Source organism: Talpa europaea (assembly GCF_964194135.1).
Source record: "Talpa europaea genome assembly, chromosome: 2".
Taxonomy (NCBI): domain Eukaryota; kingdom Metazoa; phylum Chordata; class Mammalia; order Eulipotyphla; family Talpidae; genus Talpa; species Talpa europaea.
In genome coordinates, this window is record NC_140068.1 from 41,722,441 (window position 1) to 41,745,541 (window position 23,101).

Consider the following 23,101-nt stretch of genomic DNA (forward strand, 5'->3'; position numbering starts at 1 on the left):
ACATTATTGAACATTATCTTTTTCACTAAACTTATTTCTAATATTTCATTTAAGAGATGTTCCTACTGGACTTGCTATTTTAGACTGAAGAAATTCTTGTGAATTACATTTGAAATTTTACCACTGAGCCTTGTTTTCTGTTAGGAATAAAGCTTTCATCTTAAGGTGGTGATTTCTACAATTTGTACAAATATGTGCTGCTTTTTTCCTACTATCTATAGAATTGCTTGCATCAAGAGTTTTCCAGAACATAGTGTCTCAGATGGAACATGTAACACAGTCACAGCCTCTGCCAAATTAATTTATCATTTTTGTTGTTATGTAATGTTCCCATTGAGCAGTTTTTTTTCTTTGTGGCTGCTGAGAATGAAGCCTTGCATGGTTTTGATACACATTAAAGACATATAGGAGAAATGTCCTTAAATTTAAAAAATTCTCTGTCACCTATATCCATTTTATACTATTAATGTATATATTTAAAATCTCCTGGATTTATAGGGTAAACTCCTTTGATTATTTATTATAATTTATTTATATATATTTTACATCATTGTTCACTTTTGTACAATGTTTGTTTTCTCCTCACAGGTGTAGTCCCCATAGAATTTCCACCACCAATTCACCTGTGTACCGTTACCATAGTCCCTTGTGCTCTTCTCTCCCGTTTTGATCCCTCTCCTCCCCACCTCCACTCCAGAATGTCTGATTTATAGTTGCCTGTTAATTTTGTTTTGTTATTATTATTTTTTTCCCCATCCCTTATTTGGTTCCCCTTTATGCCTCCTATAAGTGAATCCATTGATATTTTTCTTTTTTCCTTCTGACTTATTTCACTGAGCATAATCCCTCCTAGCTCCATTCATATTGCTGTGAATAGCATGAATTTATCTTTTTTGATTGCTGAATAGTATATACAGCACATCTTCTTGATCTAGTCATCTGTTTTTGGGTATTTGCATTGTTTCCATGTCTTACCTATTATAAATAGTGCTGCAATAAACATAGGGTTGCAGGTATCCTTTTGAATTAATGTTTTTGTGTCCTTTGGGTAGATTCCCACAAGTGGGATTGCTGGGTTATATGGTAGCTCCATTTTAGTAAGAACCTCTACACAGCTTTCCATAGTGGTTGGATCAGTTTGCACTCCCACCAGCAGTGTAGGAGAGTTCCTTTTTCTCCATATCCTCGCCAATATTTGTTGTTACTAGTTTTTTTAATATGTGCTATTCTCACTGGTGTAATGTGGTATCTCATTTTGGTTTTGATTTGCATTTCCCTGATTATAAGGGATGTTGAACTTTTTTTTATATACCTATTGGCCATTTGTGCTTCCTCTTTGGAGAAATGTCTTTTTAGCTCTTAATGCCCATTTTTTGCCTGGATTGTTTGCTTTGTCTTGTTGAGTCATGTGAGTTCTTTGTAGATCTTTGTTATCAGTCACAAAAATTTTCTCCCAGTCAGTAGAGTGTCTCTTTGTTTTAGCTAATGTCTCTTTTGCTGTGCAGAAGCTTTTCTTTTTCAGTTTGATGTAAGCCCAGCTGTTTATCTTTTTCTTCACTTTCTTTGCTTTGGGGGATGAGTCTTTAAGATGTTACTAAGATGATGTCATATAGTGTTTTACTTATATTTTCTTCTGTATGTTTTATGGTTTTAGGTCTTAAGTTTAATTCTTTTATCCATTTTGAATTAATTTTTTTGCATGATGTGAGTTAGTAGTCTAGTTTCATTCTTTTGCATGTGGTGGACCAGATTTCCCAGCACCATTTATTGAACAGACTGTCCTTGTTTTATTGCATATTCTTTGCTCCTTTGGTCCATATATGTGTGGCTTTATTTCTGGGCTTTCTATTTGAGTCCAGTGGTATGTGTGTCCTTTTTTTCCCCAGTACCATAATGTTTTAATTATTATGGCATTGTAGTCTAGTTTGAAGTCTGGGAGTATGATAGCTCCATTCTCCTCCTTTTTATGTTCATACTCCATCTGGGAGTATGATAGCTCCATTCTCCTTCTTTTTATTCATGAGAGCATTGGCTATTCAAGGATTTTGTGGCTCCATATGAATTTCATCAATATTCTATTTCTTTGAAGAATATCATTGAGATTTTTACTGGGATTGTGTTGAATCTGTAAATTGCTTTTGGTAGGATGGCCATTTTAATAATGTTAATTCTTCCCAATCCATGAGCAGGGGATGACTTTCCACCTTGGTTAAGTTTATTCCCAGGTATTTGAATTTTTTTGTTTTAGTTGTAAATGGGATGGTTTCCTTAATTTCTTTTTCAGATTGATTGTTCACATGTAGGAAGGCTACTGATTTTTGTGTGTTGATTTTGTATCCTGCTATTTTGCTAAACTGGCTTATTATTTTAATTAGTTTTTCTGTGGAGTTTTTAGGGTTCTCTGTGTATATTATCATATTGTTTGCAGATAGTGATCGTTTTACCTCTTTCCCTATTTGAATTCCTTGTATGTCTTTTTCTTGTCTTAGTGCTCTGGCTAGGACTTCCAATTTTATATTGAAAAGCAGTGGCAAGAGTGGACATCCTTGTCTTGTTCCTGATCTTACAGGAAAGGCTTTCAGCTTTTTACCATTGAGAATAATATTGGTTGTGGGTTTGCCAGATATGGCTTTTATGATGTTAAGGTGTGTTCCTTCTGTACCAAAAATTGCGAGGGCCTTCATCATAAACAGATGCTGAACTTTGTCAAATGCTTTCTCAGCATTTATTGATAGGATCATATGGTTTTTATTTTTCTTTTTGTTGATGTGTTGGATTACATTAATTGATTTTTGGATGTTGAACCATCCTTGTGCCCTTGGAATAAATCTCACTTGGTCATGGTGTATTATCCTTTTGATGCATTGTTGGATTCTGTTGGCAAGGATTTTATTTATTTATTTTAAGCAATTTTTTTAAAAGATTTATTTATTTATACAAGAACCGGGGTACAGGCCAGACGTGTGGGAGGATTCACCAGAGACAGAGTGGGGAACAGAACAGGCAGACTGACTGAAATACACTGCTGAGGGGAGCAGCGGCGAGACAGGAGAGGTCTGCCCCACCATGTGGGTTGCTCTGTGCTCGGTGGGGATCAAACCTGCACTGCAGAGGCTGCAGACAACTTCACAGTGCTGTGCTCAACCACCTGCACCACCAGGGAGGCCCCTGGCAAGGATTTTATTGAAGATTTTTCTATCAGTGTTTATTAGGGAGATTGGCCTATAGTTTTCATTTTGTGTGTTGTCTTTTTTGGATTTGGTATTAATGTAATGTTGACTTCATAAAGTGTATTTGGTAGTATTCCTTCTTCCTCAGTTTTTTGAAAGAGTTTGTGTAGGATAGGCAATAGTTCATTTCTGAATGTTTGGTAGAATTCATTTGTGAAGGAGTCCTTTGATTATCTTAAGTATGCAGTTGCTCTATTCATAGTATATAATATGCACTAAAATTTAGAAAGGAGTTTTCCTGAGGCTTTGGTTTTGCTTTGTCTTTATTATATTAAATAATAAACTCTAACACTAAATTATAATAAATATACAGTAAATAATAAAATATAGTCAATAATAATATAGTGTGATGTTAATATAGTAAATAATTAGTAATAATTGAAAAATAAAAGTTTTAAGAAGAACTAAACTACCTCTAAAAGCCAGGCTATTATAGCAGGATAGGTCGGGTTCACCTGCTTTTCAACTTTGTCAGGTAAAAGAACAAACTATGTCTTTAGATACTTAATATTATGTGTGCTTGAGACATAAAAGCTGTGGTGTATGAGTTGGCATTACTATATGGAGGGACTCCTGGAAAGTGACACTGAGGATGACTGCAATAAAGCTTTCCTGCCCTGTGTGCTAGTGATTGAAATAGGGAAAGGATGAACCTTTAAGTTTCTTAACTAAGGTATTGGCATCTGACCAAAGATTGACATTGATGTAGTATAGTGGTGAAAGTGAGTCCCATATGCCCTCTGGAATTCTGCCATTTCTTCATATGGTGAAACTCAGAGGTGTCATATCATCACTTATCAGCAAACAGTTAATATACAAAAGAAAAATGGTAATGATATGCACTTCCTTTCATTCTCATTCTAAAAGCTGCAAATAAATCTTAGATTTTCAGATCTTTGATTATTTTATTAATTTAGCAGATGGAAGTTATATTTAAACTTAATAAGTGAGATAATTATGGGTTTGTTCCTAGATCCTATCCATATACTTCAGAATAAGAGGCCCATGCTTAAGTCTATTCTGCTCAAGCTTTCAAATTCCTTTGACAGCCTGGATGTGAAATTCAAAAGCCATTAATGTGATGTGTTAATTTTGCACTTTTTGACTTACTGCAAAAAAAATCTTATAGTTTCCATAGCAACAATAACCTATCCAGATTGTGTAATATTCTTTACAGTATTAAAAATAAAACTATGTAATTACATGAGCTTCTGGAGAACTTCATTTAGGGGAACTGAAAATTGAAATATTTCTGTTTTAAAAAATTAAGTTTTCATGTGAGAATTTCGTGGGAAAGCTCATATAATTTTATGAATTTATTAAATTTAAATATTTAGTAGTAGATACCAGGTAGTTGATTTAATTATTAGATGTGTAAAATTTACATTATAAATGTCGAGTTAAAGCATCTCTGGTACAAGTGCTTTCACATACATGCCCACACATACATTTAGGGTAGAGGGTACATTTGGCTTTAATCACATTCAGTCACATGCTGCTTGTACTTCTTAGTAGGTCCTGGGTGGTCTGAAAAAAGTTTAGTTTTATGTTTGGAGGAAAGAGGATGGTGATAAAGTATCACATGATCATGTAAGCTTTCCGTTTCTGACTTTACTTTTTAAGACATTTCTAAGATACCACTTTCAAAATACTAAAGATTGTTGCAGTGGGTGACTGTTTTCACTGTCTAATTATTTTGGCTTTTTTCTTTTTCTCTCTAATTTTAATTTAAAAGTAACACTAAAGGTAGTAACATTTTCCTACATTTAACACAACTTTCATTTTTTATATCACCTTCAACATATCAAGATGTATGTATACTTTTATGTGGCATCATATGTAGATTTTCTCAGTGGATTGTAAATATTTTATATGTTTCTAATGACCTTCCCGATTATCATTTTAATAGTTGCATAAGTCCATTTTGTTGGCATATATTGTACACACACTTTCTGCTTATCAAAATGTTGCTTATTTCCTGTATGCCATGTATTGAAAACAGAACTTTCAAATTGATTGTAGGAGAAAGTAACTGTAATTCAATTATTTGTCCAAAACATAGATGATTGTGAAATTCTTCAAAAGGCATGTAAAATGATGCTTATTTTGATTAACCTCTAAAACTGCCTTATCTGCTAACACACAGTGGGGAAACTGAGAATAATGTTTGCACAGGTCTCTCTTGTGGTACTATTACTGTTTTTATGGACAATATCACATTACTGGACTGTTGTTTTTTCTTGGTTAGGCATCCTGATAACCACTGAGGTTTCCCAGAATTTCTAATCCTGCTTCAATTTGGAATATTTACTGAGTTTTTTCCTAGAGTTACTGAGAATGATATATGTGACTAGAGTTTTGGAGTCTTTCCATGGTTTTTGGTTGAGGTCTTGGGACTTTTGAATGTCCTTTATCCTGGTTTTGAACTAGTATCCCAGTGCGTCACCATTCTTCTTTAGCTCCTTGCTAAAGAAGTACTTTTACTATGAAATTACCTGAAACAAATATAGGAATATATATATATATATATACACACATATATGTATATAACATTTATTTTTGTATTTAACATTTATAACAGAGTGCTTTTGTAGATCCTGAATAATTAAGACATGAGTAGAATTATCTTGATTTTATATTTATGCTTTTTTATTCTTTGAAACTAGTGTGTTTAGTATCCTTTTTCAATTTAAAACTTTGTGTTTTGGCTGTGTGTGGTGTTTTCATTGTGATATAAATTTCTTTTGGTATTTCATATTTCTGTAGCTGAAATATCAGAAATAATAAGCAATGCATGCATAGTGAGAATGTTTACATATCACTGAGAGACACATTTTCATTGTTTTTTGTATTTCTAATTTTGTGTCTGAAAGTTATGTGTGAAAAAATAATTTTTTTTGTTCATATGCAGAAAAGATGAAAAGGAATATGCATTGAAGCAAATTGAAGGCACAGGAATATCCATGTCCGCTTGTAGAGAGATTGCAGTAAGTGGATACAAATACAGTTATTTTATTTTGTTACTAATATTGGTTGATGATTGATACTAATATAAAATAGCTTCATTAATGTATACTGAATGGTTATTTCAAATATGTTAATTAGAGAATTTTATATGAGAAAAGCTTCATAAACTTTTTACTTACTTAAAAGTCATCTTTGACCATTCTCTTAATGATTTTTAGGATTTATATTCTTGGGGCTCCTGAGCTGAATAATGATTTAATTAAATTATGAGATATAGTTAATATTTTATTTTTTTTATTTTAACATTTATCCTTTTTTACATTTTTTTAGACAATATTTGCTCCCCTCCACCCCCTCAGATTGAGTCCCCATAGAATTTCCTTCCCCATCACCACAGTCTCCTGTGCGCCTCCCTCCCTGTAGTTAATATTTTAAAGCAATAAATTAATGTATATTCATGTAAGTTTAGGACTTATGTATTTTTAATAGAGAAAAGTATAATAATGGTATTACGTATTATGTATATTAAATATTTTTTCTGAAATATGCTTTAATGCTAGATATTACTAGCTGCTAGAAAAATATGACCATCATAATGACAGCATAGTTTGCTAAAGAAAGATCATTCTTTTTTGTTTATGTGACTTACTTATTCATTTGAAAAATGACTACTTATAAAAATACTAACTTTTACTGAATATTTATTAGGAACCAGACTTACTAGTGCTTTCAAGTATTTAATTTTTGTACTAATCTTGCATAATAAATACTTTTAATATCCCCTCTTTACAGATCAGAAAACAGTCCCAAAACCATCATTATGACTTAAAAGTCTTTTTATTATATTACCTTATTTTAGTTCTTGAATTAAGGTTTCTTACTGGAATTTCTTATGATACATAGTAAGGATTTATACCTCTAAATTATTAAATATTTATATTGTCCATACCCATCAGCAATTTCTGTCTTTGTTTTGGTAGTTATACATATTGTCCATAGTTCAGTGAATGAGAGTTCCTATTTGTTCTACATCATTGCTAGTTTTCTGGCTGTCAGTGGTTTGGATTTTAGCCATTCTCATAGGTGTGTGGTGATATTTCATTGTTACTTTAATTTGCATTTTTCTGATGTCATATGATATGGAACATCTTCTGAATATATTTATTTGTCATTTATCTCTTTAGTGACATATCTGTTACAACCTTTGACCCATTTTAAAATCAGGTTTTTTGTTTTTTATTGTCGAGTGTTAAGAATTCTTTGTGTATTTTGGGTATCATTCTTTCATACATACGTGTTTTGCAGATGTTTTCTCCCAGTTTGTAGCTTATTTTTTTTATTCTCTTGACAGTGTCTTTTAAAGAGGAGAAGTGTTTAATTTAATGAACTTGATCTTACAATTCTTTTTTTTATGGATTGTGTCTTGGGTGTCCTATCAAAAAAAATCATATCCAAGCTCACTGTCATCTAGATTTTCTTCAATATTATCTTCTAGGAATTTTATAATTTTGTGTTTTCCATTTAGATAGGCAATCTATTTTTAGTTAATTGTTTTGAATGTGATAAGGTCAGTCAAAATTCATTTCTTTGCTAGGGTTGTTCAGTTGTTCCAGCACCATTTGTTGAACAGATTGTCTTTGCTCCATTGTATTGTCTTTGTCTCTTTGTTAAAGATCAGATGACTGTATTTAAGTAGGTCCTTTTCTGGCCTTCCAGTTCAGTTCTTTTGCTACTACCACCCTGTTTTGTTTGCTGTAGCTTTATAGTAAGTCCTATCATCCTTAGACTTTCTTTTTTTTTTTTTTTTTGGTGGCTTCATAGCTTTGATAGCCACATAATTAAAAAATAAGTAGTCGAAGAATTTATAGCTGTGGAATGAATTTCAAAGGATTTGTACAGAATGGGGTGAAGTTCAGCAACTAAAATGTGTTATCCCCTCAATTTTCATTAAAAATATAATGTCACGTCACATTTTAATTTCACTTTATTTATGAAAGATGAATTATAGCCCTGTACCTTTATACAGTGTTATACAGATTACACTATACGATAACAAGCAGTCATTCTGGGTTATGAACATACAAAGAACATGTGAATGTTAGTACTTTTAGTTTGAGATTACAGGGAAATTATAATATAAAGCTTACTACTTTATGGTCTGTGGCCTGTGTAATCATAAGGCTGTTAGGTTGGAAATGTAGTAAATAACATTAATTCTGATTTTGTTGATTTATTTCTTGATTATGAAATGAAGATGTGTTTACTATAAAATTCTTAATGTGGAAAAGGGATGCTAAAAGCAGCTGTTATTGTGATACTTAGAAATAATAATTATTAATATTTTTATCTAGTCCTCTAAATTTGTTTTTGCAAAACTGCCGAGAATTTTCATCTCAAGAGTAGAGATTCTATTATTTTTTATAAAATATAATTTGATCTGGAGTCATACAAAGTAAATCTAAACTATCAAAATCAGTTGATGAACATTTATTAACCATGCCAGGCTCTGTGAGATATTAAAAGATTATAAGATGTAACTCCTGAGTACCTTTCAAAAAACTGAAATGCTCCAAAGGAAAGTAAAGATAGTCTGAAAGGAAAATTAGTGAGAAGCAGGGTGATGGGCATAGATTGAGTAAGGAACAGAAATAGAGAACACCTGATTTCTTATCAGACAGCCATCTTCCTTTAGTTTGGCTCAGCAGTGCAAGAAGCCACTTCCTCATTTGCCTCTGCTTAGTTCTGTCCAGAATTTTATGTGTCCACCAGCATCCTAGCATTGATGCTACTACAGGGAGACGTGGGATCAACTGTAAAGGACTCACTTGCAGTTTTTCTGCATAGTTCGGAGCTAGCAGGAAACAGTGGCAGTTGAAAGACTTGCCACTATTTCCCCCCCCTTTTTGCCACTATGGGTGGTGTAGCGGGCTGCTATGTAAACTTCAGTGGTATGCTTGGAATTTTCCTGTTGGCAAGAATAAGCTTTGCTTTTTTAAATTTATGAAATGGAATTGATAGTATGTATGTTTGCTTCAGGTTCCTTGAAAAGAACTTTAAAATGACTATGAACATGGCATCAATTCTCAATAATAATAAAAATATATAAAATAAAAAAATAAAAAAAAAAGAATTTAAAAAAAAACAAGGGTGGTGGGAATTGTATGGGGATTATAACCAAGATGAAAATGCATACATTGTGCAAAAATGAAAAATGATGTAAAAAAGTTATAAAATAAAAAATAAATAAAAAATGAAAAAAGAATACAATTCTCAATAATATATTAATTTTTATCAACTTAAAAACTATTTTGTTAAATTTCGTGACTAAGGTGCAAAGTATTGGTTTATTCTCATTATGATTATTTAATTACATCATCTCAATTGTTTTTGTGTTGCACTGAGTGCAAATTTTTCCTTTAATATAGGTCCAACTTTGTAAGTATAGATATGTGGAAATAGGTGATATTAGTCATTTTCTCCTCTATAAGTAAGGCACAAAGTCAAAGTATAACATTAGGATTTTTGTGAAAACCATTAAAGGTAGAAAATCTTTTTCCCAGTGGACTTTTACAATGATCTGCTGTAATAATTGTTTTTATAAAATATTTGGCATGATTTTAGGAGGCTGGAACTAAATTAATTATGTATAAAATTGCCTTTGAGCAAAATGAGTATATTTGCTCTTTTGTGTGATCCTTGTGTTCTCCTTAGAAACAAAAAAGTTTTTGGAATTGAAGTCTCAGCATAGATTTTTCCTTATTAAATAAATGTATTTGTTTTCTTGTGTTGAATAGTGATAGTTCTCATGACTCTGTTCTTGGAGACTCATAATGAGATGAAATTTTGTATGAGTTGGGGGTGGGGCTTGGGATTTACTTTTGATTGCATCTGGAAAATGGATACAGGGTTAGTGCATTGGGACCATCCATATGTAATGCTTTTCATTTCTTTTTAAGAGTTGAAAAGGTACAAGGAGTCAGCCTAGACATAGATTCCCTTGGTGGAATCTGCCTTACTATATATGTTTGGCCATCACTCTCTTAAAAATTATTATTTGTGACTGTGTGTTTCCTGTGAGAAGACTTACGTGATAAATCTTTATATTCTCAGAAGCCGATTTAAGTATTGTTGCCAGTAGTAGAAAAGAAGTGAGCCATACAGGTTCTTAGGATTTCGTGTAAAGGAGACTAAAGTTTTGTAGAACAGTATGAAAAGAGAGAATATGGTTTGGTGTCTAGTTTCTTAGGTATGTATGTATTTCTATATGTGTATACTGTGCTGAGGGAAGATGGATTGGTATGTTTACACAAGTCATAGGTATAAATGAGTCCTGTCCCCCCACCCCCAAATCCCATGTCTCTTTTTCCTTCCCCTATATATGAATAGATTAGTGGTTGGAAGTAGTGCTTTTAGACACCTGTAGTTGCTGCAACTCCTTTCTCTAAGTGAAGAATTGGTGGGTTATGATTGAAGAGTTGACTTTCTGCTGTGTCATTTATCCCTTCCTACTAAGTGAATTAGTGGAGTTATTTCAACTCTCCCCAAAATGTAAAAATGATCAATTGCATATTCCTGCTCTAATTAAATTAGATTTGATTGGCTACTAGCTCCCTATTTTTAGTGTTTTTTTCCCCTTGAATAATATTAAAGTAAAATTATGCTAGTGATATAATGAATGCAGAGTAAAGAACTGAAAATAAATCTGATAATGATATGCAAAAACCTTTGTCAGAGGCTGAAAATAAATGCACAGTAAATTGTTGTTGTTATTGATGATAACCTTTTCCTGTTTAAATTCCAATCAAAGAAAATATAATTTTTTAGTTGGAATTGTTTTCACTGTGATCAATTTTTTAAAAAGTATCTATACATTTAATTTTAAAGTGTATTGTAGAAGATGCTAAGTTATAAAACACAAATTTGGTGATTCCATATTTAGAGACTGAAGTGGGAAAATAAACTATTAATCTAAAAAATATGCTTTTGGTTTCAGATTGTAAAGTGGGAGAGAATATGAACTTTCAAGTCAGACAGACTTGGGGTAATATCTGGACTTTACCATTATTCCTGCATATCTTGGGCAAGTTGCCAGTAGTACCGGGACCCCTGTTTTAGATAACTTATTGTGATAAAGCTGTTTTGAAGGGAATAAGGTTCTATCTTGATTTACTTGTAGGGGTGGCATTGCCAACAGGTAATGCAGCAGTTCATAAGTTGTCTAGATTCTCAAAATTCCTGAGCCTTTTACTTGCTAAATTACAGGTTAATATTCCAGGTCATTCTTAGCTCTACCCTATAACAGAATGTCAGCTAAATGAAATGTTTTGACAAAGCACTTTCTTCCTAAATATGTTCAAGTATCATATACGTTTTTCGGAGGGAGAAGTTTGTGAGAGCTGCGACTCCTACCCTTGCACATATTTTAGTGGTGCACACTAATAAACTAAGCTCTTGGGTTAAACTATGGCTAATTTTTACTTTTCTTTCCACTTCATTCTTTATTTATTAAAGATTTATTTATTTATACATACAAGAGCTGGGGTACAGGCCAGAGATGCAGGGGGTGAGAGAGTTCGCCAGAGACAGAGTGGGGAACAGAATAGGCAGACTGAAATACACTGCTGAGGGGAGCAGCGGCGAATCCGGAGAGGTCTGCTGCGCCATGTGGGTTTCTCCCTGGCCAGGCAGGGATGGAACTGGTGCTGCAGAGGCTGTGGATTGCTTCATAGTGCGGTGCCTAACCCCTTGCGCCATCAGAGAGGCCCTCCACTTCATTCTTTAGGCTACTTATTTTGATTTGTAAGTAACATCTTTCTCAATCTGCAATTTTTTTTCCTAATGAAAATTATTAATCCTGTAAACTGGCTGTCAATATAGCTGGCTTCTGTGAACCTTAATTTCTTCATGTTTAAAATGGGATGAATAGTACCTAATCTCCCAGAATTACAGTAAGGATAAATTAAAGTATATAAGTCTTTGGGCTCCTCATCAGTCCTCAGTGAAGGTCAGCTTTTCTCCTTTATCTGATGTTGAATTGGTTAGTGTGATAGAAAAGTAAGTTCCTGGTGTCCTTAGAGTCACCCAGTAGTAATAAACAGAGGGGGCTGATAAATATTCTCTAAAAAAATTAAATTACTTTGTTGTCTTTAAATGCTGAATTACCTTTAAAATATACCACAGTAGCAGGTATATTTGTGTTCCCCTTCAAATATCTCAGTCAGTATACAGATATTAAGCATTACTCTTTGTAACATGTAATATTGCTTGCTGAGAGACTACACAGTAGTATTTGCAGAAAGTTGGAAAGTCTTCTTAATTCAGTCCTTTGAAATGCAAAATGCCTTTTCCCTCAGGACAGATTGAGGAAAATGATGCCCAGGTTACTAGTCTACCCCATCAAAACAAATTTAACTTCTAGGTAACTGAGTTATGGTGCTCTAGTATTAAAATATGTTAGGACTATTTAAAACATTGTGTCTATGGAGAAACACATGCAGAATTAAAATCTTACCACTCCAGAACATATCTTGCCTTGTGGGAGTAGGCTTTTCAGATCCAGATCAAAGGCCAGGAGGGGTCTTAGGTATTAGAAATTGGGGTAACGAGTTTGGTGTAGATTAGCCATAGTGTCAGAGGTGAGGGGGTTTGATGGCAACTAGGGGTAAGAATAGAAGTTGTATTATCTAAGCACTGAGGCTTAGGAGCTAGTTCTTTGCCTGGGAGAAAAAGATGAGGGATTATGAGGGAGCTGTGCAGGCTAGGCACCCTGAGACACAGCTAGCAGGGTTTCAGGCAGGGTTTAAAGAAATAAATGAGGAGTATGGGTGCTTGATCAGTCAGTATTTTGTGTCAGTGGACAAAGCTAGTGAATAGGGTAATTTGAAGTGATAGGGGTCATAAACAAGCAAAGCTCATAGTTCTGACACAGTGACACTTTATGGTAGAGAATGTAGCATAATTGGGTAGAGGGAGTTTAGTTATTTCAAGTACCAGTGTGTTACTGTAATGATATAACTTCACATATTATTCTGTTACTTTGACCTTCTATCTCTTTTTCTGTTGACTTAAGATGTCCACATTTTTAATATAGATCTTTGACTTAAGAAACACACAATCAGAAAGTGCAAAGTCAAGATGAAGTAGAACTTAAACAGATACAAACTAGAGTTAATAGACTACATTTTGAGAGGGTGAAGATTTTTTTTTAAAAACCAATGAGTCTATGTTATTATAATGGGAAAGAGATAAACTGATGTAACATATATGTTGGTTTTTACTTTCTTAGCACACTCAGTCGCTCAATCATTTCAATGTTTGAATGGACTAAGTTTTCTTAAAAGAATGTTCGAATTAATTGGAAATTTCAGTTTTTAGATTTTTAGTGATGCTATTAGATAATATAGTATTCAAATAGTTGAAAGTAAATTGTTAAATAATTAAACAAAATGATTGTTAAAGGATTAAAATTTGCCCAAAATAATGTTAGGTATTCTTGACAGAAAAAAAATTTCAAAATCTAACTTGGAAAATAGTAAGCAACTGAGGTTTTGGTACAGGCTTTTGGTCATCTTTTTTTTTCACCATGAGTTAGTTTTAATTTAAAAACGAACCTTTTTTTTCTTCCTGAATGTCTGCCTTTCTGATAAGTTTGTTGTGCCACATTTATATTAAAACAATTGATTACTAAGACTAAAGTTTATTTGTGGTTTTGGTCTTTGGATGTTGCTGGCATGGTATTCATGTTAATGTATCCCTCCCAGAAAGAATTTTTAAAATTGGGTATTTAAAAAAAAAACCAACAGAAAAATAGGTTGAAGAGTTAAACAAAAACTTTATTAAAAAGTGCATAAATAAAAATCATTAAAGCCCCTTACTTTTACAAAAAAAAAGTAGTAATTTTAAATGAAATAACATTTAAATATATAGGACTTGGGCATTTTAATTACAATAGCTAAAAGCTTACCAGGTCCTTGATGCATACCTGATTTTGAAGCCTGATTTTAAGTTGATGTTCAGTATGTTGTTTTGGGTAGCATTGTGTTACCATTGTTTTTTATATTGTGCTAAATCTGTATTGTGGTATACGTGATTTTATTTACTTGTGAGATTTATAATTCATGGCAATTCTAAAAAGAAATTGGTATTGGCCCCCAGATTCTTACCTTGAATTCAAATCATAATTGTGAAACTTATTAATATGCAGATATTTTTGTTCCATTTGATTTTTTTCTTTCTTTTTCTCCTATTTATACAATTTTTGTTTTTCTTCTCATTTCTTGTGGCTTACGTTTTTTCTGCCTTTTTGTCTACCATTCAACCGAAGTTAGGTCTGTTTTGTGACTGTAGCTGCTTATGATTCCACAACGACTATTTGTACTTATTTTATCTGTTTTTCTTCTTCTTATCTGGGGCTGTCTTCCTATCGGTTCAGTTATGCTTGGTATGTAAGTTTATCCTCAGAATATTCCCAGAAGAAAAAGGGAGCCCTTAATTATCTAAACGGCTACTCAACTAAGTTGTTAATTAATAATTTGAAATGTTTTTGTTCTAAAACAAAAATGAATGATCCAGCGGGCTTTATGAAACTCAGAATTCTAGTGTTGTGGGGCTTTATTTGTTCATATATTAACATTTTTTAAAAAAAAGGCACTTTTAGTATTGAGTCACTTGGTCTTCATAAAATTTAGATCAGGGATTGTGCCTGATATAGTCACTCTTGAATCCTTAAAATCTGTCTAGTACAGTGCTGGAACAAAGTGGACTCTTAATAAATTATTAAAAAATCCAGCAGAGTACTTGCTATTTTAACAAAATTGATAACAATTAAAAGTGTTTGTTGTGATAAAGTTTTCTTTATTTGAAACATAAAATTAAACTTTGTGGACTGTTTGTTTTCATTTCATTATCTAAAATTTTGTATCTACTCTCATTCTCTTCCTATAACTACCTATGACTTAATAAATAGTGGCATAAAAGACTGTCAATATGAATATTAACTATTAAAATAAGTTGATTTTCCATTAAATATTTGAATATTATAATCCAGGCATTGTGTTAAGTGCTAAGGATATTGTGAACACAGTTTTCCCATTTCCCTCGAGAAGTTAATAGTTTTGAAGGAGACAGATAAGAAAATATCAGTGTCAACTCTATGTAAATACACAGAATGCTGGAGGAGCAACTCTTCCATGCTTGGGGTCTGGGAGTGCTCTTTGGTAATTTCCTGTTGGCATAAATTTGAAGGACAAATAAGAGCCAGCTATTGAAAGAGAGGGTTGAGGTATGGAGAGGGGCCAAAGCCCTTCTCCACTGCCTCCCCTCTCTTTTCTGACTTATTGAAAATTTAATATTATTTCATTTCAGTATATTGTTGATACATAATATGGTTATTAATACTGTTCAGATATCTTAGGGGAAAAATGGCATCCAATTTAATTTATGCAAGAGTACCTAAAGATTTCATGAAATTGTGCAAATGCAAAGTATTATTTCTAACTTTTCCATATATTTTTTACTCTTCAGAAACTGGAAGTAAATATTCTTTGCTCTATAACCAAAGAATCTACAATCTGTGGACTTTTTTCTCCTAAGTCTTTGACCCTGGGATCTGAACAGCCTTAATGTCTATAGTCAAGGTTCATGCTGGAAGTGTTTAGCACTCCCCCCCCCCCCCCAGTTATGGTGTATATGTTGTAAACAAAATTTCCTTCTTTATTAACACAGATAAGATAAACACAGCACAAGTTTTAAAACAATTTTCTAAATCATCCAATTAAGGTAATATTTAAGAGTGAAATATTCCACATAGGTAACTGCAATTAGATACGGAACCCTCCCACCTTTTTCTCCAGGTTTGAGTTAAAAGAGTATTTATATTTTGAGTCTGAGGAATTGTGAGGATTATGAATGGGGGTGATTTGATAGTAGTTTTACTTCACATTGGAGTCCTTTCCTCTCTGCCTCTCGTAGGAGAAGGATCTGAGTTCATCTGTTTATTCTTACTCAAAACATCTGATATTACTTTGCTTTTGTTGATAGTCTCTATTATCTCCTAAAGTCACTTCTAATACTTCCCCTTCCAAGTAAAGAAAAGAAAGTATATGAAACTCTGTTGCAATGTGATTATAATTGTGAAATACTGGGATTATCTTTCCCTCCTTATTTTTTCCTTAGTTTTTCTTTACCTTATTGTTCTTTAAAGCTGCTGCTGTTTAAAAATGATATTAAAATAGTGTTCCCACAGCAACACCCTACCAGTTTCTTACAGCAAACACTGTATCTTTTACAAGTTGGGTTGAAAAAGTGAAATGCTTCCTGAAAGAGTTTATTTATAAAGTCAAGCCAAAAGAACATAACTGTTTATTTTGTAAAAAGATTTTAAGCAGACTATAACAAAGGGTTTTACACATCAATGTAAATTGAACTTCCCAGTGAGTTTCTTGCTAATGTAAAAGTTTATCTTTTTATGACATCAACATTTCCCTTCCTAATTGCATAGCTTAAATAAAAAACTTAAATACCACCAAATTTCACCTAAATAATTTCTAAGTTCTTATTACCTGTACCCAGAAGTTTATAGCTGCTTATGAGTCCATTAGAGCAATGCTGTAATACCCTTGTAGTGATTTTCCAATCTCTAAGGCAATAGAATGGATTTTGTTTAGAATCTGTTTCTCTGAATATTTTTTTACCTATCAAATTTGTAAAATCAATGTGTTTAAATATTTAATAATTATATCTAATTTATATTATTTAATTAATTTGATGTATGATTTAGCCATATTTAATCTATAATTTTACAATCCATCTCATAATTTATTCATATTTAATTTATAATTAAGTATGCTTAATTAAATCAATATTAAATATTAAAATCTTCACATTTAAATTATATAAATGGTATTATCCATTTTACTATTGACTATTCAGTTTAGAAATACTCAGCTTTAACTTGGCATTTAATTAATTTTTTCAAGAGTTTAAGAAAGACTATCATGAAAATTATTAACCTCACAATTTGCTATTCTATTTATTTCAGTTTTTCCTTCTAAAGTTGCTCTAATTTCTATTAACTGAAACTTTTGGGCATTTCAACATCCTAAAAACATGAACTAATTCCAGGTGTTCTAGTTTGGCTGCCATTCACTTTCCATTCTTTTGTTGAGAGTTTTGAAGAAATCATTTGAAGCTACCATATTTTATTGTTTATGGAGGTTATATTTAATGTACTTTAGTTGCTGGTTCATTCATATATTTTAGATATTGGAGATATGATAGTGAAAAAAAGGCAACCATATTTCTGTCCCAGTGGTCCTTACATAGTGAGTATTAGCGGGAGGCATTACTATTTTGAATGCTTTTGTATTTTGCTTACTTAGCTTTATTCATCAGTATATTCACAGTGTCATTTTGAAAGGCTACACTGGATCTTTTCCAGTGGGAATACCCTTCCCATTTCTGTATAATTTAGAATTCTGGGTGCCTTTGTATATTTCATTTTCAAGCTGTCTGCTTATTAATCCTACCTCTGCTGTACTCTGGTTTTAGTTCTATTTAATTTAGGAACAGAAACTAAAAATTAATCTTGGAGGTATTTTCTGTAGTAGTTCAACATTAATCTCTCTTGATAACCCAATCATGTTAATTTTTCTTTCAAAATGTTTTTCAGCTTAAGCTTTTCCATTTTTACCTTTACTGTCTTCATCTAAATCCTTATTATCTATTTGTGCCTAAACTTTAGCACTAGTGTTCTGTTCTTCTTGCCTCTCTGCAAACCTATCCTAAACAGAGCCACTGGATTAATCTTCTTAAACTGTACACATGATTATGTCACTTTTTTGCTCCAAAATAGTTCCAGCTAAAATAAGAACCATACACTAAGATTTGGGGAAGAAGTGGTTACAGGCAGCCCCAACTTTGGTGCCAGTGATGCTTTTTCACCCCTCTCCACATTATGTTCTTGCTTTTTTTTTTAATTTTTAAAAATTACATCATTCTTGTACAATGTATGCTTTCTCCTCTCAGGTATAGTACCATGAAATTCCCACCACCAATTTACTTGTGTCCCACCACCATAGTCCCTTGTGCTCTTCTTATCCCACCCCTGTTTTGATCCTTCTCCCTCCTCCTCCCCAGCAGAATGTCTCTGATTTGTAGTTGCCTGTTGGCTTTGATATTTATTATAACCTCCCCCCCATCCCTTATTTGTTTCCTCTGTACTTGCCTTTTCAATATGTATTTCTTTTTTTATTCTTTCCATATACTGGAATAGATGAAGGGATACTTCCATATAATAGTGCTAGAGAGATTATTGCAGAACTAATTTTTACTACCTTGAGTCAGTGATTGCAATTTAATAAGATTTATGTACCTTGTTGCATTTGTAATAGTTTTTTTTTTTTTTTTTACTGTTTCCTTTAAATTTTTTTTTAGGGTTGTACGTTTTCTAATTTCTTAGCTTATGCAATACCTGATTACTGTAAATTATGTGCTACAATATAAAAGTCATAGTGGTGTCATGGGATTTTGTTAACCATTCTTTGTAAGTAATAGAAAGAATATTCTCTTACTCTTCAGCGGCGGGGTGGGGGGGGAATCATAATTTGTATGAAGAATTTAGCTACCCTAAGATTTTGCTCATATAATTTCTGGAGACTTAATTGAGAGTTAAAATAAAAAATGCCTTTTAATGTCATTTGTGAAAATTGGGAGTGGTTTGTATAAGTTTATTTAAATATTTGGTAGACTTTTGCGGAGAGTCCATATATATATATATAGCCAATTTTATCCCATTGAACTTTTGTCAGTCTTTGCAATTAGGGAGACTAACTTTGTTTAGATCAAAAACCATGTGATTTTAGAAATGGAATTAACACTCCCCCCTGCGAGATAGTTATTCCAGTTAGTATTAGTGATTAACACCTATTCCAAAAGTGTGTGATATTACACATGGTATATATACATGCATTTTTATTATACATATAGCATCTGTGTGTTAACTCCAGAGGGGATAATTTTCTCAGCTCTGTGATGACTGAGGTTTCAGTTGGGAAGCTTGAAGATTGGGATCAACTTCTGGGAGCTTAATAATTTGTGTAGTTATTTGATAAATTGAAGGCTTGTTCCTTAAAATGTCTGGTACCTGAACTGGGATAACTTGAAGATTCTAAGACTGTGACTAGAGTGTCTACATGTGCCCTTGCTTCTGTACAACATGGTGTCCTCAGATCGGTTGGACCAAGTATAAGTGTTAAAGTGAACAGGTAGAAAGCTACATTGATTTTTGTTTATTTGAAGCTATGCATTGTTACTGCCACTGATGTCTGTTGGTGAGTCATATCCACATCTACATAGATGTCACCTCTTGCTGGGGAGATGGCAAGTTCTAGAAGAGCATGTGATAATGGAGATACTGTCATGACCATCTTTGGAAATATACATTCTGCCACAGTAGTAAGTTGAATATTTACCAGTATTTTTTGCTTCAAATCTATCCATTAGAATGACTTCAGAGATAAAAGATCAGGAATTCGTTACCTGTATAAAGTTTTGAGTGCAGTTTAAGACTTTAGGAGGATTCTGTGAACTGCATGCCGAAAATGTTTTTAAAAACCTTTTAAGGGCCTCCCTGGTGGCGCAAGGGGTTAAGATACAACCTATGAGCTGTCTGCAGCTGCTGCAGCACGAGTTCAATCCCTACCAGCGAGCTACCCACATGGAGCATCAGACCTCTCCTGACTCGCCCGCTGCTCCCTTCAACGGTGTATTTCAGTCAATCTGACTATTCTGTTCCCCGCTCTGTCTCTGGTGAATCCTCTCACCCCCCACACCTCTGGCCTGTACCCCAGTTCTTGTATGCATAAATAAATAAATCTTTAAAAAAAAAACCTTTTAAAAGTTTTTACTGTTTTTTGAAAATTGTCTTTTTTAAAACCTTTTTCCCCCTTATAGTCAAAATTGTTTAGTTAATTTTTTTCCTTTCTCTGCTTTAAACAAGAATAGGTTGTCATGGATCATTAGTGTACCCAGTTAGATTATGGTTCAATTTTCATTGTTGCTGCATGTGGATACTATATAAAAAGCAATGAAAACTTACCATGCCAACTGCTTAGCCTGAGTCTAGTTTAAATCGGAAAACTTTACAATGAAAACAATAAGGAAAGAAAAAAAGAGAAAAGAAAATGAAAGTAGGACGAAATTTGTATGGCCTTGATCTTACTCTAAAGACAACAGAGATATAAAATTTGCTTCTTGTCTGGCAAGTTTCTTACTAATGGAAGCTGGAACCAACAAGGCTAAAGAAACTATGTTTGCCCTGCCAGAAAACATATTGGGCAGTGTGAATCTTTTTGACAAAAAGTGTCCAGATCAGAAAAGACTGGAACCTTACCTAAACTTAGATTTGTTCCAACGTAAAAGTCTTATCTTTCAAAATCTTGTAAACAAAGAAGTGATAGTATTGAGGAGAGGTTGTGTAAAACCCTCTCTCTGGATGGTTTGTGTTGACCAGTGAGGGCCTCTTTCGGATTACATTATTATTATTATTTTTTTAAAGATTTATTTATTTATGCAAGAACCAGGGTACAGGCCAGATGCGTGGGAGGATGAGAGGATTCACCAGAGACAGAGCGGGGAACAGAATGGGCAGACTGACGAAATACACTGTTGAAGGGAGCAGCAGGCGAGACAGGAGAGGTCTGCTGCACCATGTGGGATTCTTGCCGGCCGGCCAGCCCCACTCTGCAGAGGCTGCAGAGGCTGCAGAGGCCGGCCAGCCCCACTCACAGAGCTTCACAGCACTGTGCTCAACCACCTGCGCCACAAGGGAGGCCCCCGGATTACATTATTCTTTTAGAATGGTTAATGTTTTTTTCCCATGGAGTGTTCTCAAATCTAGGTTTTAAAGGAATTGGCAGTTACGCCATTTTCTTTCAAACACATAACAAAATGAAATTCTGATGTTTCATAGTGAAGCCAGTTTCTCTTTTTTTTTTTTATCTTTTAAGAGCATACTGATGCCATCAAAGAATTCTTGTTTTGTGAACCCATTTTGGAAACTGGAAAGGCTATTGAGAGATAAAACAGTGAAGTGGCTTGCCATCAAAAAACTGATGGGGTACCTGGTAACACATCTGTTCTTACTGTTTTGGTGAAGGAAGATTCTCTATGAATCATTACTTTTACATTAGCATCAAAGACTCTGCCAAAAGATCATGAAAGAAGTTTTGTGCAAAGTCTTGAAAGTCATACTTTATATCCCAGTCAGGACTTGAATCACTGCCTTGTCAAGAGCTTTTCTTGAGAACTGGGAGTGGAATATAAGGTTATTTTCTATTGCAGATAAGTTTGCTGATTCTCCAAAGAACAAGTCTCAGAGCACTGGGGAATTCTGATTCCTTTGTTGCTACATAACTTTGTGAAGCAGGGTTTTCAGAACATTTGTGACAATCTGCTAGATTGTTAAAACCATTAGCATGTTAAAAATCATATTTCCTGCTGTTCTAACTATTCAAGAGAAATAGTAGTACCTTTCTAATTGAGTAATTGTTTGTGGAATTTTAATTTTCTTTTAAATTTAATTTAAACTCGGTCCTCTCTGGTGGCGCAGCGGTTGAGCGCTGGGCTGTGAAGCTGCCCGCAGCCTTGCAGCGCCAGTTCGATCCCTGGCTGCTCCCCGGCCACCGGAGGAGGGTCCCACATGGCGCGCAGACCTCTCCTGCCGCCCGCTGCTCCCCTCAGCAGTGTACTTTGGTCCTTCTGCCTGCTCTGCTCCCCGCTCTGGCTCTGGTGAATTCTCTCACCCTCCCGCGCTTCTGACTATACCCAGTGCTTGTATAAATAAATAAATAAATCTTAAAAAAAATAAATTTAATTTAAACTCAATATTCTCCTTTCCGTAACTTCTATTAAGTTCATTCTACCTTGTTTTTATTCAACCTCTCCCACCCCAACTTTTCCTGTTTTTGATTTCTTTATACTCTAGCTTTATTTAGATTTACTTTTATGATTCTTTTTCTTGCACACACTCTTTATTGAAATGTTTAGTGGTTCTTTCAGCAAGGACCTGTTAGTGACAATTTTTTTCAGTCTTTAACCAAGAATGTCTATTTTGCCTTCAATTTTGAGATATAAATTTAGCTGAATTTTGAATTAGAATTTAGTTTTCTCAGCAGTTTGACGATTTCTCCATGGCCCTTTGATCTTGATTATTGCTAATGTGATGTCTGCTATTAGCGTGGTAGTCTTTCCTTTCTAGATAATCCCTGTGTTTGATTTTAAGGTCTCCTCTTTGCAGGTTATGCATACTGCAGAACAAGCCCCCAAACATACAGTAAACTGTCTGTTGCTTCCTCAGGCAGTAGATAGAGTTCTTCTAGTTTTCTTTTTGCTGAAGAGTCACTGTAGATATTCCTAGGTGATGGGCTATGTGGAGGGGGTTCGTTCCAAGTACATCAGACTTAAACAATTACATCTGCTTTTTTTGAGTGGCAAATTGGAACCCCAGTTCCTACTGCCTGTACCCAGGTCTTAAGCACCCTTGGGCTCTGCACACTAGCTCATTCTTTTTGACCTGATTTGATTTCTCATTGTTCCTGGAACCTGGGAATCTTCCTCCTTGTCTTTTCAGATTTAGCATTTGTGGGAGGAATAAAAAAACAAGAGTCTTGAAAATAGGAGTTATTTTCTAATGGAATCAGACACCTTTGAAACAAGGAGATTTATTTCTCCAGCTCAGAAGATTCCCAGAATGTTATTATAAATGTTAGTTGAAGTGTATATAATATGTCTAGACTCTAAGTTCTTATTGATTGATTGTCTGCTTTATGCCACCAAAGGATTTAAAGTGCTATTTTGATATATATATATATATATATACATATATATATATATATGTGTGTGTGTAG

At 33.7% G+C, this 23,101-nt stretch overlaps 1 protein-coding gene across 2 annotated transcripts in view; it reads left to right on the top strand.

Moving 5' to 3' along the window:
* Positions 1–23,101, top strand: part of CDK19 (cyclin dependent kinase 19) — a gene marked incomplete at both ends in the record, with an annotated part of 134,769 nt that overhangs the window by 44,159 nt on the left and 67,509 nt on the right. For both annotated transcript variants that reach the window (XM_084228857.1, XM_084228858.1), the window contains one exon: positions 6,142–6,217. In XM_084228857.1, the coding sequence (XP_084084983.1) occupies positions 6,142–6,217 (76 nt within the window). The remainder of the gene's footprint in view (positions 1–6,141; positions 6,218–23,101) is intronic.